The sequence below is a fragment of the Sciurus vulgaris genome (genome assembly GCF_902686455.1).
Source record: "Sciurus vulgaris genome assembly, chromosome: 9".
NCBI classification, from domain to species: domain Eukaryota; kingdom Metazoa; phylum Chordata; class Mammalia; order Rodentia; family Sciuridae; genus Sciurus; species Sciurus vulgaris.
The window spans coordinates 60,602,846-60,620,595 of record NC_136469.1 but is presented as its reverse complement, the minus strand read 5'-3'; the positions used below and the strand labels follow the sequence as shown (position 1 = coordinate 60,620,595).

The window sequence follows — 17,750 nt, the reverse complement described above, 5'->3', positions numbered from 1 at the left end:
TTTATATTTTTTCCCTGTTTGATTCTTTCTTTTTTTCCCCTACACTGTTTTATAATTGTTCTTTATAAAGGAAAATACCCCATTGATATGTTAAATTTTTTCCCCAATTGACTATTCACATTTGTGATAAACTTTCAACATTCCTTAAGTAGAAAAATAAATGCAACCTATTTATTATATTATATTTGAAATGCAACCTATATTATTAACGTATATACTGACATGTTTTGGGGTTCGTTTTTGATTCTGTTCTGTTTCATTAACCTGTTTGTCTAATTATGTACCATTGACAAACTCTAATTGTTGTAGCCGTATAACATATTCATGTTTGGTTTGCCTTGTTGCCCATACATTTCCTCTTTTTCAGAATCTTCCTGGCCATTCTTGTATGTTTGTTTTTCTATGTAAAATTTATAATCAGCTCGATTTCTAAAAATATCTTACTGGCATTTTTTAATGGGGTAGTATTAAATTGGTAGATTAATTTTAGAAGACTTTATACCTTGACAATATGGAGCCTTCCTGTCCAAAAGCAGGGTATTTTTTTCTATTTTATTTAAGTTTCCTTTTATGTTTTTGATGGTGTTTTTAGATTTTCTTCCTGTAGGTTTTTTATTGCATATTCTGGGTACTTTATTTAGTTATTTGTTTATTTTTGTGGTACTGGGAATTGAACCCAAGGGTGCTGTATTATTGAGCTATGCCCGTAGCCCTTTTTATTTTTGATTTTGAGACAGGTTCTTGGTATATGGCTGCACCTGGCCTTGAATTCGTGATCTCTTGCTTCAGCCTCCAGAGTTGCTGAGATTTCAGTTGTGTTCCACCAAACTCGGCTTTTTAAAGCCCCCTCTCCCCCCTTCTGTGAAGAGTATGTTTTGTATTTTTTAGCCTTGGTTTGTATTTAGGAAAATTCCTAATACTGATATGTTCATTCTACAGTCTGTCAGCTTGCTGGATTTTTATTACTAGTCATTTATCAGATGATTCTTTCGTTCTAGGGATATATAATCATGTCTGAAACTGTTAAAGATTTTGTCCTTTTCTAATTTTATGTGTCTTATTTCTTTTGCTTAAATCTGCTAGTATTGCTAGAACAATCTTAAATAATAGTGTTGATAGTGGGCATTCTGGAAGTTTGGTTCTTGGCTTGAGATTTATTTGTCATATTAAGATGGTTTCTGGCCATGTTATCAGAATTACCTTTCTAGATGGTCATTTATTTTTATTTCCTTAATGTGTCTTTGATGAATTAGATTAATGGAATTGCTAATATTGAACTATCTCAGCCTTTTGGTATGAATCTCCCTAAAGGTGTGTTTTTTTTTGTTTTTTTTTTTTTTTTTTTTTGTTGTTGTTGTTTGTTTTAAAAAATTCTGTTTGGTAGTATTTAGTTTTTCCACTGGTGCTTATAAACAAGATTGTTTGGTAATTCATTACATTATTTTTTCAGATTTTAAAATAATTGCTATAATGACTTTACTTCTTTTAGACAAATTTTATTTGTAATATTTTTCAAACTTTTTGACTGTGAGCCAGAATGAGAAATGGCTTTTATAGCATGATTGGTATATGTGTGTGTATAAATTAACAAACATTTTACAGCAGCACTTACCCTAGTCTGTATAACAGAATCCGATAATTTCTATTCCCTTTTTTTTTTTTTAGCTTTTAAAAAAGTTACTTACAGCCCACAGAAAGATCAAAAACTAAGTTTGAAAAACATTGACTTGGGTTTCTGTTTCAGAAGAATAGTGTAATTGATTCATCAATTGTTTGTCTATAGTTGCTTCATGAGACAATGATCATAAAAGCAATTTGTAAATTATATGTTATTATCCAAATGTGAATTGTTTACTGAGCTTATTAGCACACTGCCTGGCATATAATAAGTACTCCATAAATACTGACCGATTTCTAATAGATCTGAAAATTCATTCTTTAGAGTTCATCATTCAGTTTGGTTAGTAAATTGCTTTTGCATGTTAAAAGTTTGTTTTTTAAATAAATTAACCTGTACCTCCCAAAATATGAAATACTGTGTGTGATAGAAAGACTTGACTATAATTGTGCTAATCAATTCTTCATCTTTCCATTCATTTTAGTTTTTCTTATTTTTTGTTATAGGAATGTCAGAATCTGAACAGGCTCTTAAAGGTACTTCTCAAATTAAATTGCTCTCATCTGAAGACATAGAAGGGATGCGACTTGTATGTAGGGTAAGGATTATTTTTTCCCTTTAGGTAGGACAGTTTGAGCAGTGCTCAGTGCTTGTACTTTATTTTTAAAGGTATCAAATGTGACTTTAAGACCGTGACTTAGCTATACTTTTCATTAAACTTTTGTTACTATATATTTAATGCAACAGTTATTTTCCATTTAAGTAGTATGAAAATTAGTATGGCAGGTAATCTGTATTTGCTTGCAAGTTTGATTCTTTTTCTCTCTATATACTGTGTGTGTGAGTATGTGTATGTGTATACAAATATACATATATATATATATACACTTTTTTATATATATACATAATTTTATATACACACACTTTTTTTTAAAGATCTAGGTTTTTGTTATTTTATTTTCACTAATGCCCTAAGACAAGATAAACTAAAGATCCTGTTGTGAAATAACCATGATATATGGTAGTAGTTGGCATTAATGAGATGAAATCACATTCATATTTTTCTAAAGAAAAATAATTGAAACATTGCTAGCGTTCATTTAGATGTAATCCTTTGTTTTTATGCAGCACTTTAAAAGTGGTTTGATACTACTTTGTTTCGATAATCTGGATAACTTCATATTCCTTTTACTTAGTTACTTTTTCCATTTAAGTAGTATGAAAATTAGTATGGCAGGTAATCTGTAGAGAACATTCATTTATCTGTTTCCCTCCACCCTTCTCCATTACAGAAGTATGAGAAGATTCAACCTCTGCTAGTTGATTATTGTTTATATAACCTAGGATGTACATTTTCATGTAGAAATCAGTCAAGCTTATTTAGTAAATAAGCTTTAGCTCAATTTTTATATAAATTTATGTTCACATATTTATATTTTATGTTAAATGTGTATATATTTTATATGAAATTATATTGAATGGAAAATTTATTTCATCAGTTTTTCCCAAAACATCTTAAGATAGTACAAAGGATACAAATTTCTATTTTTGTTTTCTTTTTGAATGTACCAAATGTTCCTCTTTTACAGCTTGCTAGAGAAGTGCTGGACATTGCTGCCGGGATGATTAAACCAGGTGTAACTACTGAAGAAATAGATCATGCTGTACACTTAGTAAGAGCTTTACTTTTTTATTTTGGAAAATAACATTCAGGATTGGGGATGTAGCTCAGTGGTAGAGCACATGTCAGCATGTGTGAAGCCCTGGATTTGATCTCCAGCACTGGGGGGAAAAAAAGTCACATTATTAGGTGTTTTTGACTTACATTCAGAATGTCTAAAGTAACTTGGTTGAATCGATTTGAAAGCTAATTTTTGCTTTGTTTCAAATATGAAAAGCATTCAACAATCATTATTCCCATCTTTATAGTCTGCTTCTGGATCTTTGGCATCCATGTTTCAACTAACTGTGGATTGAAAATATTTGGGGGGAAATTATGTCTCTATGGAACACATACAGACCTTTTTCTTTGTCATTATTCCCTAAACAATGCAGTGTAACAACTATTCATGTAACATTTACATTGTAAAAGTATTATAACTAATGTAGAGACGATTTAAAGCACATGGGAGGATGTATGTGAGTTACATGCAAACGCTATACTATTTTATATGAGAAACTTGAGCATCTATAGATTTTGGTACCCAGTGTGTGTGGAGGGGAGGGCTTATCCTAGAGCTAGTCCCCCTTTGATGCTGAGGAATGACCGTATTTGTCGTACTGAGGTCTGAGGTGAACTTGAAATATCTTGTTTTAGAAGCCTTAGGATTTTCTGTTGTGCTTTTGCAAAATGATTAATTTTATCAGTGTTTTAAATATATTTTACTACCACATGCACCCAATATTCTGACATAAGCAGTATGACTTCTGAAGCTAGATTGGTCAAAGTCAGTATTTCCTTTTATATCGGCAAAAACAAGGCAGTAAGCAGGTCAGATAAGTATTTGTAATAAATATGATACACAGATATCTTTTTTTTGTATGTTTTAATAAAGGCCACCTGTCAGACTGTAAACTAGTAGGTATGTATATGCATTATATGATTAAATTGTTCGTAAATGAAATGTTGACTAGTTAAAACATGGAAAATGCATTAAAATTATTCTAGTAATAAGATAAATGAATTTATAAGGACATGGTAAATTTATGGTAACTATTTTAAAGATGTTAATATCTCACTGTGTGGTGAGGATGAAACTGGTATTTTTTACTTGGTGATGACATTGTAAATGGAGACAACCTTTCTGAAAGAATTTGATATGTCTTAAACTGTTAAGATGTTTATAAATATTTTTATTCAGATTTTCATGAATTTTGATTTTGGGGTATTGTTACATATGTTAGTATAAAATGTCCAGTATGCATTAAGCATTTTGAGTGCTTCTTGTGAACCAGGAACTCTTAAAAGTACTTCTTTCAAATTAACTTATTTTATCTCCCCAATAACCTCTTGAGGTAAATGCTGTTATCATCTCTATTTTATAGATAAGTAAACTGAGGAGAGGTGAATAAAGTTGTCCAAGTTTATACAACTTTTAAGTGATGATGGAGTTGTCATTTTAGTCAAGATGTTCTGATTTTTTTTGTGTTCTAAACTGCTATTTAAACTGCTTTGTGAATTATAGAGGTATATCCTAAATAAGGGAAAAGCCAAAGGGATGTAGTTATTGGTTGTAAGATTTTTTTTTTTACAATTGAGAAAATTTTGAATTAATTTAGATTTTCAATAATAGTAAAAGTTCTAGTAAAAATATGTTCCACAAATGATATTTTTTTGCAAGTATTAGAAAATTATTAGCTTGAAAACTGTGTCAGCAAGGATACAAATGATGTATGCTATGATTGCCATTGTGTGAAAACATCCAAGGTAAAGCTTGTTATGGAAACCAGACCATTTTTTTTTTTTTTTTTGCGGTACCGGGAATCCAACTCAGGGAGGCAAGCACTCTACCAGCTGAGCTATCTCCCCAGCCCGAAACCAGACCATTTTCTAAGATCTCTTGTTCACTGGTATGTAGTGAACAATGAAAATGAATGTAGTGAACAGTGAAAATGTTTCAGGGAGTTCTGTATCATTTCTTAATTATACTATTCATTTTTTGTCATAGGGTTGGAGGCTTTTTTCTATATAGGAAATTATAATCACATAAAAGTACTTACTTTAAATATTTTTTCTTTAAATGTTTTTCACAAGGGTAAATTTTGAAGTAGAATCTTCACATAATAGCATTTGTATGTATTTGTTGTATGTGAATTTGCTTTTTCCTTTATACAATTACCAGTAAAACTGGTTTGTATACAGCATATCTGACTGGCGTAAAACTTGTTATATGCTGTTTAAAATGATGTCTACTAGCCATGCACAGTGGAGTATACCTAGAGTGCCAGCTTCTTGGAAGACTGAGGTAGGAAGATCACTTGAGCCCGGGAGTTCAAGACAACCTGGGCAACATAGTGTGATCACCTTTTTAAAGATAAAATATTAAATAAGTTCTTTGTATTGGCCTTTGTCCAACTTTTTTTCAGATTTTAAAATCTGATGCATGCAGATTTTTTCTTTTTGCACATTCCAAATTATTTTCTCTGAATTTTAATTTATTATAGGCATGCATTGCAAGAAATTGCTATCCTTCTCCCCTGAATTACTATAATTTCCCAAAGTCTTGTTGTACTTCAGTGAATGAAGTCATTTGCCACGGAATTCCAGACAGACGACCTTTGCAAGAAGGGGATATTGTTAATGGTAAGAAATATGTAAGTGTGATTTTGTTACCATGAATAAAGAAGTTACAAGGTTTTGGTAGTATTTTTAGTGACTTTTGACTTTTGTTTTCTTTACTTGCTTCCTATACTTATGCTTTTTCCTGCTTAAAACTTAGTATTCTAAAATCTGTGAAAGCCTCTTTCTTTCCTTTTCTTTTTCTTTTTCTTTTTTCTTTTTTTTTATAGTTTTGTGTTTGTTCTTTCAAGACACATCATACTAGATGTTTAAGAGAAAACTAGTATGATGTGTTTGGTATATCACGCATTCGTTTGGTGCTCAAACTCAAGGTGACAAATGTCAATGAAATGTGGAAGTAGTGTTGAGTATAATGCAATTTTTTTTTAATTGAAGCCCCCAAGCCCCCCCCCCGAGTGGTTTTTAAAAGATCAGAAAAGGGTTTCTTAACAGATAAGAAAAATCCTTGGTAATAAATGAAGACCTTAAAAAGAAAGCTAAAAAGTTCACAGAAGTGCCTTACTTAAAAAAGCAGTGCCTTTAAGGACCTCTATATTGTGTTATCTTGGGAAGCTGCAGGTGTAGAGGAGAAGCTACGAAGGCATTTCCCTCTGGTATTAAATAAATGTTAATGAAGAAGCATCCCCTTGATGGTGTTTTAATATCAATGAAATTATTCTATTTTAGGACATTAAAGGAATCCAAGGAAACATGAGTCCCAGGGTTGAAGACTCCACAGTCAACCAGCTGTGAGGCTGGTCAAGAATGATAGTAGAGATTTAACTGTGATAGTATTTTTATTATAGTTGTTATCGCTCTAGTTAGATTATGTGTTTATAAAGTTCCACAGAGTTTGTGTCTGTTTTTCATATAAACCTTTCTATTTTTTTACATGTACAATGTGTGAGATTTTTCAGACATGTATGCATTGTGCTGGAGATGAAACACCTACCTGTACTTTGATGTTGTAGATTGGTTGAAATCCATGGTTTGAAAATGTACCTTCAGTACGTTTTCTCGATAAGTCATTTAGTGTTATGATAGTGACATATTAGTAATCTGTTTTCTTAAAGCATGGGAATGAAGAGAATGATGAATATTCACAAGTAAATTAAAGGCAAATGAGTCAATAAGGTTGGGAGTTTAGCCTACTGGCAGTGTTTGCCTAGGACACCCAAGGCCCTGGGTTCTCTGTGGGGCTCAGGGGGTAATGGGGCGTAGTGGGGGGAGTTTTTTTAAGTTTTGCTGTTTACGTATTTTTTAGAAGGAGGAAGAACCTCTTTAAAGATAAATAAGTGAAAATAGGATTTTCTATTTAATAAACTGCCAGTCCTCAGTTTAATGTTACTAACCCTGGTTATTTATCTTGCATGATTGTATCCCACATAACTTTTTTCTCTGCCACAAATGTTCTAATTACTGTAAGAATATAAAAAGCCACCATCTGGCTTGTGCTGCCTGGCTATATATCTGTTTTCCACAGTGAGTTTAGTTGAATTACCCTTAAGGAGTATCTGTTAGGAAGTAACTACACATTCACTGGTATCTAATTTGAGAATGCAGAAGTCATCTTTTCCACTAAATTACTTGATGCTGTCATATTGGAAAAGCTAAGTTCTACTTTGGAATGAAAATAAATATGGTCTTTGTATTTACACATTCTTTTGCAGTGGACATCACTCTTTATCGAAATGGTTATCATGGGGACCTGAATGAGACATTTTTTGTTGGAGATGTGGATGAGGGAGCACGGAAACTAGTTCAGACCACGTATGAGTGTTTGATGCAAGCCATCGATGCAGGTCAGCTTCAGTGCCGGGCCCCCATTGGCACTGCCTCAGTGTGTGTTTCTTACACTTAACAGTTTTTCCACTACCCTACCTGAGTTAGCTTTGTGTTTTAACAGTTAATGAATTTAAAGATGATGTGGTAATGTCTTGATGAAGATGGATCAGGTGATTACTTGTGATTCTCTCTTTTCTGAGATTTATCATTTCTTTTAAATGAGGAGGCGTATGTGGATGGTTCTTTTGTGGAATTTTTATTTCTACTTTTTATTCTTTCATATGTTAGTATTAGTTTCCCATTATAGAAAGTTGAAGCAAGCCTGAAGATTTTGAGAGGAAAATGAATGATCCTTCTTTACATTTGCCTCTATTCCACTTTTCATCTCTCTCTTTTCTATCCAGAGATACCTATTGTTAATAGATTTTTTTCCCCCTCTCTTCTATGTCTTGACATATATAGGTATATGTATGGGTTTAATTAGGTTAAATGGAATCATAATATTTGTAATTTTCTGTAATTTGACATTTGTCCAATTAGTATCTTATAGATCTTTTAAAATAGCAGATCTATCCCATTCTTTTAATGGATACATATTATATTTCACAATATTAAAATTTCTGTAACTATTCCCTTACTGGATTTTGGTGGTTTCCAGATTTCACTCTGTTGTAGACTGAGTGGAGGTGTGTGTATTTCTGTAGGATTTTTCCCAGGCTGTCTTTGTGCCAGCAGCTTATCCAGGCTTTTTAAAATTTGTTTATTCAGTACCCTCTGGGAATGGGAGAAGAAAAGGAAAGGCTTGTTTTAGTTGTTAACACATTGCTAATAAAAGAATGGTTTGAGGACAGTTTTATTAAAATCCATAATGTTTGAACTGAATTATTCAGTATATTATTGCTACCTCTCCCCCACTTCTCCAGGTTCCCTGATATAATAGAGTATTGAACAGGACAGAGTTCTTTAACACATAGTTACCTCTAATAACATGAGTTCATTATTTTTATTGTTTTTGTCACTTTTTAATGTGCATGGAGGATGATGAAATTGTTACTAATTTATATAATATTAGATGTGTGAAAATTAAAGATAATATTTTCATGTATCAATATGTGAAGATTTTAGAAATTCATTTGATTATTTTAAAACTTTAATATTGTAGGTGGTATTTTGAAATGAGAATTTCTGTGCTTATCCTCATTTGTAGAAGCTTCAGTTTTAAATAATTTTTAGGGTTTCCACCAGATTATATATATATATATATGTGTGTGTGTGTGTGTGTGTGTATGTATATGTATATATATATATAAAATCTACATCCTTTTTCTTCTCTGTGAGTTCATTGAAATAGCCAGATAACTGTAGTATTGTTTCACAAAGACATATGACTAGAACTTAAGAAACTGCCAGAAACCAGTCTTGATAGCAATAGCCAAGAAAGAACAAAAGTTGCTTGAACTCTAGAAAGTGATATTAACAATATTATGTATGTCATTGTTCCTGTAGTTTAAAAATACTCATTTAATGTTGTTCTTTAAAGTTGTTGAAATGAACTTTTCTAGAGTAGTATGTTTAAATGCAGGCATTGAAGGCATTTTGGGGTCTGCTAATGCTTTGTTATAGGAACCTGTCCTGTGCATTGTGAGATGCTTAGCAACATTCTGGTGTCTGCACACTAGATATCAGTTACACCACCATCTCCTGTGTGATATTCAAATATGTCTCCAGATATTACCCTCTGAACCAAAATTACTCAAGTTTGACAATTATGGAAGAATCTCCCCTGTCACATTCTGTCATCATTGCTGAGTGGATATTTTCTCTTTTATATACTACACAATTTGTTGTGTGTGCCACCAGCTCTCCAACCCAGGGCTGATAGGAGGACCTGGACAGAGACAAACATTGTGAGAGTTAGTATGGTTTCTCAAAATGAGAAACCACCTTCCTCCTGCCTAAAACATCAAGCTGGAATGTGTGGTTAAGAGCAAGTAAAAATATTAAATTATAATTCCTTAAGCTATTAATTACATGGCGTGAATAGATTGCATCTGAACATCTCTTTGGAAATCAGGTAGGCTAAGAGTTAGAGGACCCCTGGAACTTACCTCATTGTTTCAGAAATTTGGCAGTGCCCTTTCCTGGGGTTTTAGAGCCAGAATGGCCTTATTAGCAGAGAGAACCACTTCTTTTGTTTTTCCCCTTCAAGGCACTACTAAAATTTATTAAAATTTAACAGGGCAGTATGTATATAGTGAAAGATATACCGTAGGACCTTTTGTAGATGCAATTATGAATGGTTTGAGAACCATTGTTATGTGGATGAAACGCCCCGGGGAGAAGTACTTCTTTCACAAGTTGACCTGACTGAAACTTGGGACAAGTTGTGTTACTCTTTTAGACACTTATTTTTCTTCTGATACACTTGCCTTCCTTATCTCCTCTGCTCATAGAATAGAATAGTTGTTGACCTTAAGGAATCATGTAAAGGGAGATGTATTTTCCATTCTGTTGTTTCATATCTGTTGTTAGAGCAAAAGGTGCTTGTCCTCACCCGTTTAGCACTCAGGGTGTTCTGTTTGTCTGGCATTAAGAGGAGGAACTTTAGGGGCTCTTGGTTTGAGTCAGAGCTTTGCCATTTACCGTCTGTATGGCCTCTGTGTGACTTGGTTTCCTCATTTGTAAATTTTGGCATGAAGGCATAAAAAGTGTTTACAAAGTTCCTGTCCAATAGATACAAATCACTTAGTAAATGTTGGTTATTACTATTCTTTGTCATGCATCTTCTCTTTTTCTTTCAGTGAAACCTGGTGTTCGATACAGAGAATTGGGAAATATTATTCAGAAGCATGCTCAAGCAAATGGATTTTCAGTTGTTCGAAGCTATTGTGGACATGGAATCCACAAGCTTTTTCATACAGCCCCCAATGTACCCCACTATGCCAGTAAGTACTGTCCAAAGATTTGTTTTGTGCTAACAACTTACTCAACAAATATGTATTCAAATATTTAACAGGGCCTACTATTTTGTATTCATTAACTTATTTGCTGTAACAAATAGACCCCCAGAATGTGTATTTGTTCAAACAGGTCAAGTTTGGGTCTTGCTTACATAAGACAGTGACTGTGAGAGTGGGAGGTTATTCTGTGTCTCAGGTTCTGCCATCTTCAACCTGTGGTGTTTCAGGTTACCTTGGGAACAGATAATGAACAGATAGTGTGGTAGGGAAGAAACTTGGAGAGGTATATTTGGGAGTTTCATTGAACCAGCCTAGAAGTGACATAAATCATGCACATTTGTTTTTCATTGGCAGGAATATTCACATATTGTATCTTAATAGCATACAAGTTGGGAAATGTAATCCAACTGAGTACTCTGAAAGAAAAGTAATCTGTTTTGGCAAATGTTCAACAGTCTGCCACATCTCCCTTCTGATTCTTTAGGTGAAATCAGTTCATCTTGCTTGTTTTGGTGTGAGTTCTTAGGGTATGTCAGATACTGTACAATATGTATTGGCATAAATAGAGGGGAAAGACAAAGTATTTTTCCTCAAATTGACAACTGTATAGTAGAATAAAAAAGGAACTAGTAGACAACGTCTCTCATAAACCTTTTCTCTGAGATTAGATATGTGTAGGAACAAGTCTCTTACTTAGTGCCAGAAGTGAAAGCTATCCACCACGAGTGACCTAGAAAGAAATTTGATAGACAGACACACACGTTCTTATTAAATCATTGTTATATAAACACATTCATGGATTTCCTTGTGCTTAATTTTCTCATCTGTGCAATAGTAGGGAATGGTACCTATCTTAGAATTGTGAGGATTAAGGGACATAATACATGGAAAGCAGTCTGTTTGCTCAAAGCCACACAATCTAGTAAACAAATGCCAGAGCTCACATTGGTACCTGCATTCTGTCGAACTTTCTGGAGTTGGTCTTTTCTCTGTACTTCGTGTTTCCTCTCTGCAAGGATTGAAGTGGTTGGGTGTTGGGTTCTGGGGGAGAATTAAAGAATGGTTGAGATTTTCGTTTGGTGGAGGAGATGAAACACATTCCAGGTGGAGGGAAACCTCAATAGGTGCGTCAAGTTGAGACAGAACAGGGACAAGATAAGCTTGGTTGAGTGTGAGGTTTTGAGGATTGACAGTAGGCATTGCTGGTTTTGAGGAATACGAGACTGAGGAAATCTGACTTTATCTGTAGGAATCTTCAGAAACATTTTGGAGAAGAATGGCATGATGAATCTTGTATTTTGGGAAGCCTAATTTTGTAGAGGTTATTTATTCCAGGTGGAAGCTATTCAGTATAGTCAGCCTAATGGGCAGTTGTTGCTGGAGTCTAGGTATGAGGTGGTAAGTCCTAGGCATGCATATTATGAACAGGAAGTGAAATGAATGAGAAACTTCTCTACAGGAGAAGCTGGAGCAGTCCTCTGTGGCACAGTATCTGGTGTATGTCAGCATTCATTGATAGATGGCATCCATTTTGTGAATTGTGCTTGAATTAAAAGCAACAGAAAAGAAGTAACTGACTTCATTTCCGTTAGGCCCTATTAGTCCCTGAGTGTCCATTCCTTTTCATGGAATGAAAGTAGCTGTTGTAATTACAGTGTGTGTGTATATGTGAATGTTCAGAGGACATGCAAAGGCAGTAAAACTTGGGTTTAGGTATGAATTAGGGAGAGAGACTGAAAATAACATTTATGGGAAAAGTCAATATGGGTCAGTGGAGGCAATATCATAAAATAGGTGTCATTGGCGTACAAGAAATGCCACCTAAGTTTCATGTAAAGGATTCAATTAGATGTGAAAAACAATATTGAATAAAGAAGCAAGGAAGTATACTTCATTTTATAAATTTGATTTTTATGAAAATTCGAGCATAAATTGGGTTTATGTAAATCAAAATATGTTGTGCAAGGGGATGTGGCTCGGTGGGAGAGCATTTGCCTGGCATGCATAAGGTCCTGGGTTTGATTCCCCAGCCCTACCAAAAATAAAAACAAAAAATAAAAAATAAAAAATATTATGCTAGCTTAGGGAATTGTTAAAAGAAACTGCTGAGGGTGTTTTTTTTTTTGTATAGCAGAGATACCATTTGAAATGTAAGTAATCTCTGCTTTGATTTGTAACTGATCTTGACCCAAATGAAGGAGGAACCAGAAATTGTTGAATAACTTCTCTCCACCCCTTCTAATGTGAGAAAAATCCTCATTAGGTGAGTTTTCTTCTTTAAGTCATTAGCAGTTGGAAAGTAATGATGACAATACTCAACATTTACAGTGTACATTAAATAATTCTGTGATGTAGATGATAGAACGGGTTCAGATTTTTTAAAAAAATTACCTAACATTACTGTCTGCAATAGTTCAGTTACTCAGATAATGTTTTTGTTGTGTGAGCTATGGTGAGAAATAAACTTTAAGATTCTAAGAAATAAGTAGGAGTTGTAATCTCTATAATAATAATAATAAATCAGTGGCAGAAATAGGAGTGGAATATGTACATAGGTTCTCTGGGTCAGCACTGTCCAGGAGAAATATATTATGAGACACATAAATGACTTATAAATTTCTAGTAGCCACATTTAAAAAGTAAAAAGTAATAGGTGGAAAGTATTTTAAAACTATATCTTATTTATATCATTACATCCTAAATATCATTTCAGCCTTTAATTGGAACAAAAATTATTGAGATATTGTTACCCATAATTTGCTGGTTCCTCCTAAAAGGGGGATATCCCCAAAGCAGGATCTTTTTCATTTGGATGTTGTTAAAGCTAAAAACTGGGGCCAAATGCTGAGTACTAACAGCTCAAGTTTATTAAGTGGCCAGAAAATACAGAAGCACGTTCACAAATCAGAGTCCTCAACTTGTTGTTGGGGTAGGAAAGCCATACATACAGGGTAAAAGAAATGGGGGAGAGTAAAGTAATAAAGGTGAGGGGAAATATTCACATCTTTCCCTGGAATAGGCAAAAGATTTCCCAGAACTTAGGCACTACCTTATCTGTGTTTACTCCTCATATGTCTGGTGCTTTCTGTCATTGCAGCTGGTATGGATTATCACTTAGTGTGACAGTTGCCTGGTGGTCACTTGGGTAGCCTTCTTAGATCCACATTGTTTTGGCTAGCCTACCTGAAGAGGAACAGCTGGCCTTCAAGAACCTTGTCCTTACAGATAAGATTAGGGTGGGGTAGAAACTTAGCTAGGTGATACAGGCAGTACACTGGGTAACAATATATAATTACATGCTGCTTTAGTCTTCGAAATTTGCAGTATTTTTACTACCCCATTTCAGTTCTGATTAGCCACTTTTCAAGTAGCCAGCTCTGCTGTTGAACTGCACAGTTCTAGATTCCTTTATCCATTTTTTTTCCCCTTTCTGTGACACTACATGGACACTCTGACATCTTCTTTTGATTCCCCAAGGAAATATAGGCTGATTCTGTATATGTAGTAAATTACATATCATTTTTAGAGAAAGTTTGTGAGATTCAAAGTGAAATTGCTTTTAAGTTTGTATGGGTTTAAAAACTACATTTGGAGTCTTTGGTGAGTATTTTGACAAAATCTGAGATAGCGGAAAACAACACTGATAACTGTTCACCAGGAAAGGAGTAGGAATGTAAACCTGTAGGTGAGGTTAGACCACACCTAGAAGGAGTTGCATTTAGTTGTTGAGCCCCAGCGCATATATTCACCATTCATTAAGTAATGATCCTGATGGCACAGCAGCCTGACAGAAAACACTTACTGGAAAATTAGGTTTGCCATCTGGTGGTAAGGCTGAGTAAGTGCAGTCATTTGTTTAGCTGATACCTTTCAGTTCTTTTAGTTTGAAATTTAGTTCTCCATTTTTGTCAAAGATTGTCTAAAAAGGCATGTCCCTACTTTTATTTTTTTTGGCATTTTTTGAGGAATGTCAGGTTTGGACACATTTTAATTCATCATAATATTTCTTGTGATGGTCCTGAAAAATATTCTCAGAGAGCTTTGGACCAAAAAGTAAAAAAAAAAAAAAAAAGAGTATTTGGAGGGAGAAATGGAGTTTGTTCTGAAATAGGAAGGTCTCTCCAGCATTTTTAAAAATAGGCTAATGTTGAAAGGATTTGTTCTCATTTGAAGATGAGAAAAAAAAGACAATGTATAAAACTTTGGAAAATCATGTGGTTTGTTTCTGTGTGCTGTGCCCCTACACACTCCTCTTCCCAAAGAGTCGGGAGACTTTAGGCATGATCTGAAATACTGTCATTCAAATTTTTATATGTGGATTAGTGATGGCACTCTCCTTGGTTCTGCGTTTCTAATCTGCAGTAATATAAGTGTAGCCCTTTTCCTCTTATAGAAGTGATGATGATAACCTGAAATCTGTCCTATGGGTATCTCTGTATTTTAATGTAGAAAACATAAGCAAATGAACTGTGCCTAGCACAATATCTCTTCCAAAGTAGGTGGTTACTAATATACTACCTGTTTGTTGAATGATTTATTTTAAGAAAGAGAACCAGGAGAAGAGAACATAAAAACCATTGATGGGAATATTAACTGTATATTCTTTTTTATGGGCTTTTCAATAGTACAGTATTGGATTTTGCTTAACTTTGGATATTTTTTCCTTAATTTCAGAAAATAAAGCAGTTGGAGTGATGAAATCTGGCCATGTATTTACAATTGAGCCAATGATTTGTGAAGGTGAGGAAAAAATGATGCTGTAATGTTCTTTAATTGAATTTTGATTACTTTTGGTCACTTCTCAGATTAGTAGTCTCTTGTACTTGCTTTCTTTGTGCTTCATTCCCTTTTCCTCTCCCATCCTGAATTTGATCATCATGTAGAGAATTGACATTGTAAAGTTCACAGGAAGGTGTACTTCCTACATGGTAATTCTCTTGCCGTCAGTAGGCACTGAAGTACTTGACTCCTAGTCTCTTTTCATTAAGAGCTTGTCACAGCATGTATTGTAATATTAGGAGCCTGCATCAAACCTGTGTAAAGGTTTTTGCTTGATGTAGGAAGGGGAAAAGGAGAAACCAAGGAGGAGAGAGTTTGTTGAACCACTTACTTTGAGGCAGACAGTTATGATTTAATTTTCCACAATTTATGGGGAAGGTGTTGTCCTCTTTACACAGAGGATCAGACTGATCCTTGAAGAGGGTAACTTTTCCAGGTTTCTTAACTGCTTATATGGCAGAATATGTCTGACTCTCAACTCATTAATAGTCCATCTCTTCAGAGTCTGCACTCTGTCCTGTGGCATCTTGTAGCGTTGTGGAGAAAACATAGGACAACTACACTTAACTTTGGCAGCTGTTCTGTCACCTCTGTTACTCTCTATGACAGGCATGTGGTAGTGATGGTAGGCTCAGGTTTATAAGAGTGTCAGAGCAGCCGTCAGTTAATAATTGGGACATGCTTTCTGCTATTTCCTTGGACTTAGGGGATACAAAGGAGGCAGTAATGCTAGGGCTAGTGAACTCTGAGCCCTGTATTAAAGGATACCTCTTCTCTGGGTCCTTCTAATCTTTTTGTAACCTAATCTTGGGAATAACTCCCATCTTTCTCTTCCTTTAAAGTGAGTCAGTAAATCTAGCCCACACTCAAGGGATTACCAGGAACTCAACCAAAAGGTGGGGATCATTGAAGATCTTTTTAAAGCTGCTGTCTTAACCTGATTTATTACCTTTTCTGTAGAATGAACATCGTAATCCTTATCTTGCCAATACCCCAGGGGTGATATAAGAATTAAGTGGGCTAATTTATATTAATAAAAAGTCTTTATTGCATTAAAGACTGCACAAATATAGTGTTTTTTGTTATTCTTGTAGAATAAGAATAAAGTGTTGATCATGAGCAATCAGTTGTAGGGTATATTTCCTCAGAATAGAAGCCAAGTATATTTTACTTGACTATACTACAGAAACTGTTCCATCAGATCACAGTATAATCAGAACAGTAATATGTCTTAAATCCAGTTGTGTAGTGATCATTACATTGGAAAATTCCTGTTTACTCATCTTTTGGTGTTTGATGAACCATGGGTTAACTGTTTTTTAAGCTTTCTCATATTTTCTTTTTATCCTGGAATTTAATATTGCAAAAGGTTACACTTCAGGACAGTTTATATTCTGGGATTTTTCTGTTTGAGTCAGTGAGGCCTAGAAATAATATTCCACCTAAATGAAGATGTGTTGATTTTTTTGACATCTAATTTTGAAATGAGAAATTCTCTGTAAATGCATTTTTTTTTTTTTTTTTTTTTCTTCCGGTACCAGGGATTGAACCCAGGGGAACTTTACCACTGAGCCACATCCCCACCCCTTTTAATATTTTATTGAGAGACAGGGTCTGGCTGAGTTGCTTAGGGCCTCTGCCTCCCAAACCACTGGGATTACAAGGTGTGCACCTCGGTGCCCAGAGTAAATGTATATTTTTAAAGTAGTGTCTCGAATTGCCTGACTTTCTCATTCCACCTCTGCCTCATATTCTCTGGGGCTTTACCTTTCTGCCTTTCCTTAATCACATCCTCAAGTTTTCTGTCATTGTTTTCTAGCTTTTTCTCTGTACGTTACTCCCCCTTTCTAGTTCCCTCTCCTTTCTAATTCATTCCTGGTATTTTCTTATTCTTTTGATAATCTTTATTTCTTTTTCTTTGCTCCTGTTTATGGCTACAAGTGTAAGGTCTACAAAAATTTCCTAGTATGATCAGTTGGCACCATCTGATTGTGTGCCTGCCATTTAAAAATTATATCAGGATATAAATACTGTAATAGAAATACAAATGTTTGTAATATCCATCACAATATATACTTGCTGTAGTTTAGTCAAATGCCAAAGCTGTACCAGGAAAGAACTAAATTTATTAGTTCAAGACTTCACTCAGTTATGTGATGAGAAGTAGCAGCAATGTGTTTTCTAAAATGAAGTCCAGTGTCTTTGTTTTGGAAATACTATCTTGATTTGATATTGGGAAATATACAAAATGTGACATCGCAGCCCACCTGAGGAAGTTTCAACATCATATTGCTTTGTAGGTAGTGAAGCTTAGTGGTAGAGTGCCTGC

At 34.4% G+C, this 17,750-nt stretch overlaps 1 protein-coding gene across 1 annotated transcript in view; it reads left to right on the top strand.

Moving 5' to 3' along the window:
* Positions 1 to 17,750, top strand: part of METAP1 (methionyl aminopeptidase 1) — a 65,650-nt gene that overhangs the window by 45,966 nt on the left and 1,934 nt on the right. The window contains exons 5-10 of the mRNA XM_079153831.1: positions 2,125 to 2,216; positions 3,208 to 3,291; positions 5,783 to 5,921; positions 7,568 to 7,699; positions 10,484 to 10,627; positions 15,317 to 15,382. Of these exons, the coding sequence (XP_079009957.1) occupies positions 2,125 to 2,216; positions 3,208 to 3,291; positions 5,783 to 5,921; positions 7,568 to 7,699; positions 10,484 to 10,627; positions 15,317 to 15,382 (657 nt within the window). The remainder of the gene's footprint in view (positions 1 to 2,124; positions 2,217 to 3,207; positions 3,292 to 5,782; positions 5,922 to 7,567; positions 7,700 to 10,483; positions 10,628 to 15,316; positions 15,383 to 17,750) is intronic.